At 37.5% G+C, this 12,854-nt stretch overlaps 1 protein-coding gene across 40 annotated transcripts in view; it reads left to right on the top strand.

The window, feature by feature from the left end:
* Positions 1-12,854, top strand: part of RIMS2 (regulating synaptic membrane exocytosis 2) — a 488,690-nt gene that overhangs the window by 423,738 nt on the left and 52,098 nt on the right. For 18 of the 40 annotated variants that reach the window (XM_059815828.1, XM_059815827.1, XM_059815832.1 and 15 more), the window contains one exon: positions 10,022-10,263. The exons of the other annotated variants lie outside the window; for them this stretch is intronic. In XM_059815828.1, coding sequence (XP_059671811.1) covers positions 10,022-10,263 — 242 coding nt within the window. The remainder of the gene's footprint in view (positions 1-10,021; positions 10,264-12,854) is intronic. 40 annotated transcript variants of the gene reach the window in all.

The raw sequence follows: 12,854 nt of genomic DNA, 5'->3' as shown, positions 1-12,854 counted from the left end.
TTTTGGAGTCCTCCAGCAACCTGAATTTACAAGGAATGAAGGAAATGTCAGAGTTACTTTATTCTTTAGATGACCACTGCCACACACATACACATAAGCAGTACAAGGAGCATGAGCATATCCACATTGTTCTGTACTAATCAAAGCAATCCAGTCTTTCATGAGTGAGGTCTAGATGCAGCTACAGTGAAATCCATATTAACTACAGCAATTTATTTAAATAAAGCCCTTACAGGACATCTGGCTCTTCCCTTTGTATTATGTGATTTTTCCCTTAATGCAATCTCAGTAGTGTATCCTATCCGGTTCCTGCATGTCTATCTTTCAAAGTTTTCTAGCTGTCAATGTGTTTTTTAAATAAGAAAATCTTCCTTATAGCTCATTTCAGTTTAGCAAGTAAAGATGATAAATCATGGTTCCTCTTACCCTGAGGTAATACATGATGTCTCTTATCTCTGTATATTTTTGAGAATTTCTGCCTTCAAGCCTGAAATTTTTCTCATTTTCCAGATTTGATTTTATATTATTTCTCCAGTGGTTTTTGGTCTTGAACACATAGCGTATTTAAAGTCTGGTTTTTCAATTCACTGCTTGCTTTTCATTTCTTTTCAGCCCTTCAAGTAACAAATCTGGGCAGCACTAAGCAAGCTTGCAGTATAGCTTGTGACTTAGTTAGCAGTGTTAATATAGAAAACAGAATGACCCCTGTCTTCTGACTCTGTTGGAAGACTGTAATTCAACAGTATGTTTGAATAAGCACATAACATTTAACTTTCAGATTAAGTACATGCAAGGTGCATTTCTGCAAAAGACACTCTCAACTAAATCAGGTTGCCCACTGCCAGTTTTAATTTGGCAAGCTTGTTGTTAACCTGCATTTACAAATGCAACTGCTTCTTTGCCAGGCGGAGTTAAAGAAGATGCTTTCTAAACTCAAAGATTTTGGTTGTTATTCAAAACCGACTCTGTCTTTGCTTGGAATGTACTTACTTTATTGCCAAGCCTTCAGAGCTCATATAGACTGCTTGTATTTACAAATGAATATCAAACTATTATGACAGCTGACTAACACAGGACTTTTGGACCTCAGCCAGTTTTCTCTCTATCCTTCTTTTGAATTGACACAAAGTAAATGGCTGGTTTGGTTGACCGTATCAAAGGAAGGGATTTCTGCATAGATTCACTACTTTTAGCAGGGTAATAAAGCTTTTCTGTAACTTTGTAAAGGAAAACATAAAAGTTTATCAACAGCAGATGAATATGAATATGAATATAATATTTTAATAACTTTAATTTAAATTAAAAAGTTGTTATCAATTTAAAAAATGTAATAAATTGTATTTTTATATAAAAAATGGCCAATTATTCTCTCAGAGATGGTGAGAACTTTTATCAAAAATCTCTGAAGCTCTGTGAAGAATTCAACTGCTAGTGTTTGGAAACAGTTATCTTTTACAGTGCACATTTGTTGTAGCAATCTTTGACAAGTAATCCAATGGCCTGACCCCAAAGGATTTTTAAATTTGTTTCTATTTTAAAAAAACATGCTAGTCATGATACAGAAAAAGCTATACATCTATTAATTTATAATGATAAAGCAGTGTGCAAAGCTTGATATCTAGCAGAGTGGGGAAGATCCAGTTGAAATCAACCTATGTACTGTAACAGGTGAGGTATTTCTGATTTGTAGTGAAAGAGAGCTTTGAAACAGATACTTCATATAAAAATACTGTTACTTTTATTTTGAGATGTGCACACAAGATTTCTTTGAATAGTAGTATACGTAACAAAATACATTATAATCACCGCTTTATTGTTTCCCACCAACTTTCTTGTTATAATTTCAATAAAATAAACCTAATAATTAAGTCAGTCAGTCCACAGCTATTAGAGATTTATATCACAAATTTGAGTTAATAGGATAATTTTTGACCAAGTGAATCTCAGGAGACTACGTCATTACAATTTTGAACCTGCAGTGCCTCTCTTTGATGTGAATTGGCAGATGAGTATGTGCATTGGCCAGAAGCATTGTTCCCATGGAAATGTTATTTCCTACATCACAGCTGTCCCCATAATGCTGTTTTTGTTAAATTTCTTCAGCAAATTAATGAAATGAGAGCCTCACCAAATTAGTTAAGAGGTCTATTAAGAATGGCATTAAAATTCCTCTCCTGCTTGTAAAAAGCTGTAAATGAAATCTTCAGTGGGTCTTCCAGTCTCACAGGAGACATGTATTAGAAAGTATCCATTACAACAATTGAAAATTTGTTAAAATCCTTTCCCTAGGACATCACAGCACACAGCTGTACTCCACACTTGACAAAGTGGATTGTTACTATTGCAGGTGATTTATTTTCATTAGGGATCATTACCAGAGAACCAAGCTAAATGACAGGGAAGTAGAAGTATTGACTTTGCATTGGGAAAAAAAGAAACCTTCAAGATCCACCAAATGACTTAGGTGTAAATCTGATTCTCCAATATATACACTTTTGATAGAGCATCAAGATTATAAGTTCTCATTTCCAATTCTGCCATAAAGAAGACTGAAAAAATACAAACAAAATCCTCAAAAAGCCCACTGAGAATATACAGTACAATAGATGGTATTGATATCTTCCCCTTCACATTAAAAAATATTAATAATATTGTAGATTGGAAAAAGTCTGTGCTTCATTATACTGGTTTTAGTAAACTGTATTTGTTGGTAAGTGAAAAAAAAGTATCAAGATTGTCATAATAATTTTAGTCTATCAGTCATACTTAGAAACAGATAGAATAACATTTTTATTTATTCTCCGTAGAATAAGTGATATTCTTTGTAATTTGTTAGTGATCACGGAGTCACTGAGTGTAAGGATTCTGTACTGCTCACTGTGCTGCTTTCTGCCACGGACTGTTACAGTTCAGGGTCAGGGCCTGATTTCAAAGTCAGTTTTATATAATTTCAGCAGTACTTTACTCCTGCAGAACCCTGATGATGTGATGTCAACTTACAAATGTAGTGAAGAGGGAAGAGGAAGCTTTTCTATGTCTACTAACACAAAATATCTGTCTTGTCAGTATGTTAGTGAGGAACATGATGGAAGGAAGAGCAGGGAGAGGAAGAGACAGGAGAAATTGCTGTGAAACCGTTACAGGTTATGCGAAATGATGATTCAGTTCAGCAAGGCACTAGCTGAGCTACAGGGCTGGGGTTCCTGGTGCTGGGACTTATTTTGAGCTGGCAGATGGATTATGATAATTATTTAACAAACGAGAGTCAAGGATAGGAAAATGAGATGGCAGAGGATGTCTGAAAGGATATGATCTGTGTTTTTTGAATGACCATGGTGTCCTAAGAGTTGGGTTTGGGCCTGTTGTTTGTATTTCTTGTCTATGGAGAAAGACTGAGTCAGTGTATTTCCCTAGTTTAGCCTTTTTGCCTGTTGGATTGCTTAATGTACAGAAAGAATGGGCCTGTGCAACGACATAGGATGCCTGCAAAAACCTTAATGAAGTTCTTTAACCTGTGGGACTTCATAATTGCTTTTTATAGCAGTAACAGCTTTCAGGGGAGTCATTGTCTTTAGTTCCTCCATCCCCATTCTAGTTGGTTTGCCACATATTGTAAATCTCAATAGGCATGATAAAGCATAAGGACTCCCAGGTGTCAGTCATTTTTTTTTAGTTTATGTTTTGTTTTCTTTTCTTTTCTTTTTCTGGCCTAAACAAAAGGTTCCTGAAGACATTTGGCACTTACCGTACTAATCAGCGAGTTTCTATAAAAAGTTTCTGTTTCAATAGGCAAGAATATGACCAACTAGAGAGATGCTGTCCAACTCTGCTACTGCTTCAAAGGCTGCAGCCAAAGACTGCAGGTTTTTCACTATGGAGACAGGATGAGACTTTCCATTTGGAACATATGAAACAATAAGGATTCAGGGTGTCTGCAACTGCTTCATGGAAAATATACCAGCAGCCAACAATATTATCAATTAGTTCTAAAATTAGTATTTTTTTGTAAAACACCCTTTTGTAAAACACCTTTTAAGCACAAGTAAGTCAGTCAGAAATTGGGAGAGGTTGGATGAAGTTTCTGACTTATTTTTTACTTCTTAACATCCAAAAATGTTGATTAAACCAAGTTGTTTTCTGGAATCTGTTCATCTAGGATCTTGAGCGTTTGTCCACACCGCAGCCCATCTTACCTGGTGCAAGAGTTACCAGCTATACTGTTGTATATAAAGTGGCTCCAGATCAGTTTCTTGGCCTTTAGGGCAGGATCCTTTTGCACTGTGAAATCTTCCCTCTCGTTAACCCAAACCTCACAAGCAGTTGCTTTCCTTCTTGGTCAGACATCAAGGAAGTGGTCTGTCTAAACCAGGAGATACCAAGACTAAAGCAAAGATCTTATGAGACCTGCTTCTCTGCCTCCCTTCTATGAGGATTTCCTTAAGCACTTTACAGTATTCCTCTCTGGCATCAGTTCCAGAAGGGATCATTTTCCAAGTAGCCAGTCCTAGGCATTGTATTTTGGAAGGGTCTCTCTGCCAGTGTTTTCTAATCTTTCTGTAATGCACCACAGATACTGACAAATATCTGGGGAGAAAAACAAGGTAGTTTCTGATTGTCTGCTATAGTAGCAGTCTGGAAAACCTTGACAGCAAATTTGATTCCAGAGAATAATTGCACTCCCTGTTCTGAAAACAAGTGGGTCTCTGCAAAGAGATCTTGAAGATGAATGCATTTAAGAAATCCAGAAATGTAGCGTTACATTTTCCATAAGGCTATGTATGAATAGCAGTTTTGTACTTGCTTACTGTTTTTCTTTAAAAGCATTCAGAAAAAGCTTATGGGCTAGAATTGGCCTGCTGAATATCAGAATTTGAAAACAATCTGAGATTTGTAGTACCATTAAGGAATTCAAGGCTATGGCTATACCAGTAAGCTAGACAGGGCCAGGACATAGTCTTGATCACCCATATTGTTTAAACAGTTTGTGTCCTCCTTGGCATAGCTTTGTGCTGGACAGACCAATAAGGTGCCTCTGATTCAGCCCAGGCACAATTCAGGAGATAGCACAGGTCAGGGTCGGTTTCCTCTAGGCAGCATGCCTGACGAAACCCTGTTTTGGGAAGGATGTAAGCTAGCTGTGTGTATGCAGGCTGTCAAGGTCAGAGAACAGGCCTGAGCCATTTTATTAACTACTATAGGTGTGGCACAGGCATCTTCAATGACAATGAGAACCACATTAAATTTCCTGTCATAGGTGTCTGTCAGTATGACTCCCCTCAGTTGGCTAGTATGGTATATTTTTAAGAATAATATCTGGTGCTTAGAGTTGTCATACTCTGCCGTCGGCTTTAAAGTACAAATATTTATAGATGTCTTACTCTAATTTCTTTTCTAATGTTTCTAATTTTTCTCTTGTTTGTTTTGAAGAACTTTCTGCTTTAGCTTTGAGAACGTATTCCTCTAAAATTTATCCATAGTGTAGGTGGCCACAAACAGCTAAAGTTAAGAAAATGTACTGTAAAATCCACAGGAAGCTGACATGCCCAACTTGATCCTGACTGTCTGAAATAATTGTCACTTGGGAAAACATAAATATGCTTAATGCTTGTTTTGAGTTTGCTTTAAGTAGACTGTTTTAATTGATGATCAGATTTCAGAGTTTGTTTTACACTTAGCTGTTACTAGTCATTTAACTTGCTTGAGTATTCCCTCTGTTTGTTTGTGAAGAGATTACAGAGGAATACTGCATTTTAGGAAGGGTGTATAAAGGAAGGGTGTATAAAGATACTTCTCACAACTGAGAAAAGCTAGAAAAGACAGTGATTGGAGTTGAAGGCAGAGTAGAGAAATCTTTCCTTTTTCTCTGTTCACTGGAAAATTGAAGCATCTGCCTAGAGTTTCTAGCCTACTTACACAGACAGAGACCTGTCTGCAGTTCTCGGTGTCCTCAGCTATTTTCCTGAATTTAGAGGTAATGCAAGAAGGAACGTTCCTGTGTGAGCTTTGCCCATCGCACTGCTCTTGTTGACTAGTTGGACCCCATAAGCCATAGTCAGTGGCCTGGCTGTCACCTTCACTCTGCTATTGCTGTAGGCTGTGGACTGCCATGCAGCTGGGGTTCTGTGATGATTTTGTTCTTGTTTTGATTCTAATAAGGGTGATTATTATGCCATTATGCACATGTGATTGGGACTAGCATAGTTAATTCTTTTATTTAATTTTGGGGTTCTTTATCCCATCTGGCTGCATATTCTCTTTGCAGAGGGTATTTTTAAGATTAATATCTTATAAAGCACCTTGAGAACCCTGTTTTTAGTACATATCTATTCCTTGACTCATATAATCTCATAAATTACTTTTATTTAATGTCAGTTTTAAAATATTGTTGCACATATTTAACTGGATGTGTGTGTATGATTATGTTTGTGTATAAGTACATGTAAAGAAAACTTCATGTATAAGTAATTTCTGTTTCCTGTTAAGAGAAAAGGTTGTAGAATTTACCTTCTTTTAATTTATTCTCTCCATCTTATATTTCTGTTACCTCAGAAAGGAACTGAACCTGACATACAACACCCTATTTTTCTGGGTATAATCCATTTCTGGCACTATCAGAAGACACTCTGGGTAGAAAGATAGCTTCACTGGTGCATCTACCAAGAATAATTAGTGAATTAGGGTTTGGATGGCCACAAAGGGTTCAGAGTGCTGATAAAGGACTTGGCTTGCTCATCAGCACTGTAGATTTACTATGAGGTACTATAAGCCACTCAGAACTCTCCTAGTACTTATTTCTCAAAGCTTTTTTGGTGAGAGAAGAATTGAGAAAAAACAAAGCTGTGATGGCTTTCTCCAGCTGTTTCCCTTTTACAGAGGGAAAAAAAACCCAACAGCAAACCTTTAATTAAAGCAAATGTTTTTAGAAGTCTACTGGAAAAAAAAATAGTTTTGTGAATGAACTTTCAATATTAGCCATTTGTAATAGTATGTGGTATATCCACACAAATCTAAATCTAAATCCCTTTTTCCTTACTAGAATTCTCCTTCTTACTTTTCTCAGTTGGTCAAAAGAATGTGGCTGAATGAAGCCTACCTCATTGTTGGCAGGTGTACACAGCAAAGCTTCATTTTGTGATACAGAAGCCTTTAGACAGTAGCCAAAGAGCAAATTTTTGTAATGCATAGTGCTTTCATAATTAACTGCCTAGTGAAATTCTAGCAACTTTGTTTGCAGGCCAACCTTTTTAAGCACATCGATTTCTTTCATAAGGGTAATTATTGTAATCCATTGCACTTAAATAGAATTATACATCTTGGGAAATGACACATGAAGCACCTCAAAGGCACATAAGACTCAGGAAATGGGAACTTTCTCCTCAGTGTAAGTTTTATGAGAAAACAGAATATTTCTGTTTTCACTGCTATGACATAAGACCTTTCCTAAATGTTAATATCACTTATAAAGCAATGCCATAATTATTATTTCCTATTAGTAAATATGACAGGAACCCACTGATTTTCTGGATATCATTCTTGAAAAATGGATCATTGGAATAGGTTGTTCTGCAAGCAGTAAAAATGTTACTTTGCCTATCAGTCTGTGCTGTGCGAATGAGTTCCCACGTGAAATAACAGAGATTCAGTAATGACGTATACTACTTCCTCAAAGGGACATTCATAAGAACTCTCTTCAGGGATCTGTTTTCAAAACAGTTTTAGAAACTAAATAGCTCTAGTTTTCTACTCCTGTGTCAAATTTGAACTGACTTTAAAAAATATTTAAAAGAGAGAGACTGGACAGACAACAGAGTCACATTAATCATATCTCCTTAGAAAACTTGGGTTAAAAAAAGCATTACTGGGTAAGGGGCCCTAATTTTCTGATCCCTAGAAGAATTTTGCTTAAGATAAAGCTGAAGATACTAGCTCTTCCCCACACTGATCTTCCTAGATCTCTCTAGTATTTCTTATATGCAAGATAGTGTTGAAACTGAGAAGTAGTTTCTGTGACATCTCCTTCCTGTAAAACAGTCCCTAAAGGTGTTTGAAAGAAAATGCAGCATGTGATGTTACCATCTGACAAGTAAATTATCATACTGCTAAAAAGCCCCAGAAATACAGATCCACTTTTTTTTTCTTCCCTGCCTTCCTCTTTACCTGCATCCTATCCCACTCTTTGCTTAGTGTTAAATGTATCAATGTGCGTCAGTGTGTACTAACATGTAACAACAAAGAGAGTTAAAAAAGAATAAAAAAAGTTTTTCAGGTTATCACTGTGTTCCAGCCTTTTGTTATTGTCTGTCCAGGCAAGGCCACTACAGCTCTGTCTCAGCTTTGTCTTGTGCCTCTCCTTCTCTTGATCCAAACTCTCGTTCATATTTTCTCTTATAACTTCCTCCAGAGGCACACCCAATATTTTTTTTACTTAATGGCTGAGGTCCACTTCTATAAAGTAGCTCTTGTTTTCCTCTGTGTTGTGGCTTAACTCCAAGCATTTTGTGCCTTCATGCATATGCAGCTGTCAAATAAAGAGCAAAGCACTTTATGGGTACCTCTCAAATATCTTAAATAGTTGTAGTATTGTGCCAAATCTGATGCCTCATCCCATTTCCCCTTGACCGAGTCAGAAGAGACCCAGTGATCCCTTTGCTTTTGAGGGCACTGCATTAACTCCATAGATAAGCTTTCTGTGACAGAACATGTATTGTAAAAACTTCGTAAAGCAGCAATACAACCTTCCTTTTTTGAAATAGATTCAGGCCATTATAGGTAAGGGGAAAGGAGTGTGGCTATGCCCACTAAAATTTACTCTAGAGCCATTTGCTGTGCGGTAAAGCTCTATGAATAGCCTTTGCATGTTTTTGAAAATCTGTTTAAAAAGCAAAAATATTCTTTATTAGTCTTTACATACTGGTGATTTCACACAAAAATAATTTCCCCTGGTTTTCAGAAATATTGCACTGTTTTGTGGATTGTCTAAGACTGTATCTAGTGGGAACTTTTTAGGGAGATACGCTGAACAGAATAATAAAGGTCTAAGTTCTGTGCAAGAATTTCACTGAAATAGAAATATTCTCTATGTATTCTCAGGCCCACATGTGCTCCAGAGTTTCCAGGTCTGGATGTTTGTCCAGACACCTACCAGTTAGATGTTAGGGCAAAATTTGGATAGGTACTGCTGTCATCACTGTAGATTGTCATTTCTGTGCCAAGGAAACGTCCCTTAGCCTGGACCACTGGGACATCAGGTCCCCCTGGGGCATGTTGTGAAATGCTGCAGCAGATAATTTAGACTCAGCTGTGTAGAGCATGTAAAAACAGTCTATAAATGAGTACAAAAGGTATATTAGAATTAAATTCCATTTATCAGTAATGATTATCTAAGTCACATAGCAGCCAAGTGTTGTATGAAATACCTCTATAATACATATATTTGTTGCTGAAGAGAGGGAGCAAAAATCCTATGGCTGTTCATTACTGTGTAATTTCATCAAAATCATAGGATGACTGAGCTAAACCAGATTACTGAAAACAGCCTTGAAATGTCTGGATGTTTAGAAACCAAAGCTAGACTTCAGACTGATATGCTTTCATTCCACTCAAAAATGAATCTGTTTCCCGGAGGAATATAGATTATTTGTGTGTATGTATGTGAGAAGAAGAGGGGCAGAGCACCAACTGCAGAACTTAAATTTTCCTAGCAAAAAATGTATATATGGTATACTGATGTATTAATTCTTTTATATGCTTTTGCTGGTAATGTATTTTAAGACAATCAGTAAATAAGAGCTTATTTTTTAAAACAAAATTTTTATGAGTCAAGTATGTTTACAGGAAATCAAACAGGAACCTAGAATTAAAATTGCTCCTTTTTACCTCTCAAAAACCAAACCCTACCTGTGTGAATTAGGTGCTTTTACCCTCCAGTCTCCCAAAACCTTCCATCTGAAACCTATCCTTTTCTGTCTTCCCCTTTTTACTCTTCTTTGTCTGCGCTGTTTATCCATCCACTGGCTGACAGTGTCTTTACGTCCAAAATGCAAAGCAGACAGATGGGCGCCTCAGGAAAGAACATGACTAAGAGCACCAGCATCAGTGGGGACATGTACACACTGGAGAAGAACGATGGCAGCCAGTCGGACACAGCAGTGGGCACTGTTGGCGGTGGTGGCAAAAAGAGACGCTCCAGCATCGGTGCAAAGATGGTCGCCATTGTGGGTCTCTCGCGAAAAAGCCGTAGCACGTCACAACTCAGCCAAACTGGTAGGAACTGGATTTTTTTCCCCTCTCAAATTATCATTTAAATGTACATAATGCGTATGTATTACGGTTTAATCATTTGGATATCTTGTTGAAGTAGCCTAATCAACAATATTCTCCGGAATGAAGAAAATGGTCAAACATCTTCTTTCTCTGGACATTTACTAAGTTGGTTTTTTTTTAGCAAAGATCCTTTTCAGGTTGAACTGAGACTTCTATTTTCTGCTTGCTGGAACCTGCTTAATGCACTAATTCCTTGCTTCTCAGGAGCCAACATGAGCCACTGTACTTCTGTTTGGGGGGAATCCTTACTGCGCTTTTGTGAAGGGTCACTGAAATGTTGCAAAATTCCTTTGCTTTTGTCACAAATAGTGTTTGTGTATTTCAATATTTATTTTTTTTCACATTTGAACATGCGACGTTATTCTGAAATGAAACAATTTTCCTGAACAAAATTATATGTTTTATTACTTTAGTACAACTGTTTTATTGCTTTTTAATTAATTTCTTTTCAGCCTACAAATGTATTCACCATCAGTATAATTTTTCCTCATTTCTGTTTATCTCAGTTAAAATTTGATATTGAAATGTTCTACCTAGGAAAGGTGGAGAGTTTTTCTGCTTTGATGCCTAAAGCATTTGAAAGTGTATGCATTTTTTCTGTTCCTCCTATTTCAGGGAAAATCCATATAATGCACTCTGAAAAGCTCTCATTGGCAATTAAGGAAGCTGTGTAGGATGAGTATATTTTACATAGAAGAAGATTATTTGCATTTAAATGACATATATATAAAGTGTTTAAGCCATTTATATAGCTATGCACATATATATTTATATATTTCAAGGTATATAAATAAGATATATTGTATGTTCAGTATTTAAGCAAAACTGTTGTAATGTTGTCACATGGTTCAACATAAGTTTATAATGTTCAGGTGTGTGTGGTCCCATCTGAAGGTCTCCACTGTGTTAACCACCATTCAAACATTGATAAGAAATTTTTCAGTTCTGTGGAAATTTTGCAGTTTATATCATGAAACCAAAGTGATAAGAGTTGTAATGTACAAGTAAATGGAGCAAAATGATGATTTGCAATGTCAGAAACTGTGGTAAATTTTGTAAGTAAACTTTTGTAGGAAGGGGATTTAAAGTACCTGGAAAGAGTAGAAGTGAAAAAGAGGGGAAAGGAAGGGTAAGCAAGAGGGGTAACAGTGCAGAAGAAGGAGGAGCACAGAAAAAGAGCAGGGAGCTTGAGTGTGCGTCTTACTGAATGCAATACGAGACAAGAGAGAATGAAGAAGAGAGGAAAGAACATATATAGTGAAAGCTCTGAATATCACGCAGACACTGACGACTCCATCAGTAGGCAAGTCTTCACAGCAGTCTCATGTTTTACCAACTCACTTGCGGGTTATGGAAATGGCAGTTTCATATACATTTCTATATTCTCTGAGTTCAAATGAATGCGAGGCAAAAGATGAAGTCATCTTTATACAAATCTGGGAAGTGTCTGGTTGGGCATGAAAAAAACTTCGCCACTTTCTCACCTAGAAATCCAAATTTTACTCATGTGATAGTACACAGGTATGTAACTGTATTGATATATTTGGATATCAAGTCAAATACAACACACTACATTACTAGTTCTGTTCTAATTGGGTCTCTCTTACTATAAGAGATATTGAATGAAGGATGTCAGCTCTTCCTATGCTGTTGAAGTATGTCTCAGCACTAGAGAGAATCTGTATTGTGTGTCTTGCCTAGATTTGATTTAAATACTACGCTGTCTTAGTTATTTGGGACCTTTAGTCTGAAGTTTTTCTTTCTGTTTTATCCAATCAGTTTCCCAACAACTGATTAGATGCTCAAGTCAGGGACGAATGTGAAATGTAACTCTTTCAAAAGTGTTCAAGAGCTCTTGACCCATTGACTGTGATGGGATGTTCTGAAAAGCTCTTGAATAAGGACCTGTATTTCAGTGCTCTTAGAGGTGCAGCAGAAACCAGGACGCACGGCTCTGGTTGGCAGCCCTTCTCCCGTGGCTGCTCCCTGGAAGAGGTCTGTGCTCAGCGCTGGCTGGCACCTGGCCCAGACGAGAGCAGCCAGCGCACCTCCTGCTGCCGCCTTCTGAAAATGCCCCTTGTGTATTGGTTGGATAGGGGTTGTTTTGTGCAGCTCTTACTGCACACCAGCTCCTGCTGCCCTATCTGACAGCACTCCTGAGGCGGTTTGTCTGGTGACCACATGTGGCTGCACCTAGCAGAACAGGCACGTGCATCATTTAAATAGGGGGGTCATGCGGTGAGCAAGCCTGTGGCCACATGTCAGCCCCTGGGTGAAGTATCTGTACAGTGCTGTGTCCGCAGTGACACAAGGCGATGGCCTGTTGGGCGGGTGAGGTCACATCACAAAGAAATATCTCGCGTGTTTTAAGCATCCATCGGCACATCTTAAAGAAAATACTGGCCACCACTGTTATATGTGAATGCCAGAGGTTTAAAACTTGCAGTTAATGTATTTAATGAATTTAGAAATTTCCCTGGTGTATCTCATTATGTTCCTGTTTTCAGATGGTAAGTGCCTGCACAAGGAAT

Source organism: Gavia stellata, chromosome 3, assembly GCF_030936135.1.
Source record: "Gavia stellata isolate bGavSte3 chromosome 3, bGavSte3.hap2, whole genome shotgun sequence".
In the NCBI taxonomy this organism is placed as follows: Eukaryota; Metazoa; Chordata; class Aves; order Gaviiformes; family Gaviidae; genus Gavia; species Gavia stellata.
The sequence above is the reverse complement of the archived record's forward strand: the minus strand, read 5'-3'. Positions and strand labels throughout refer to the sequence as shown.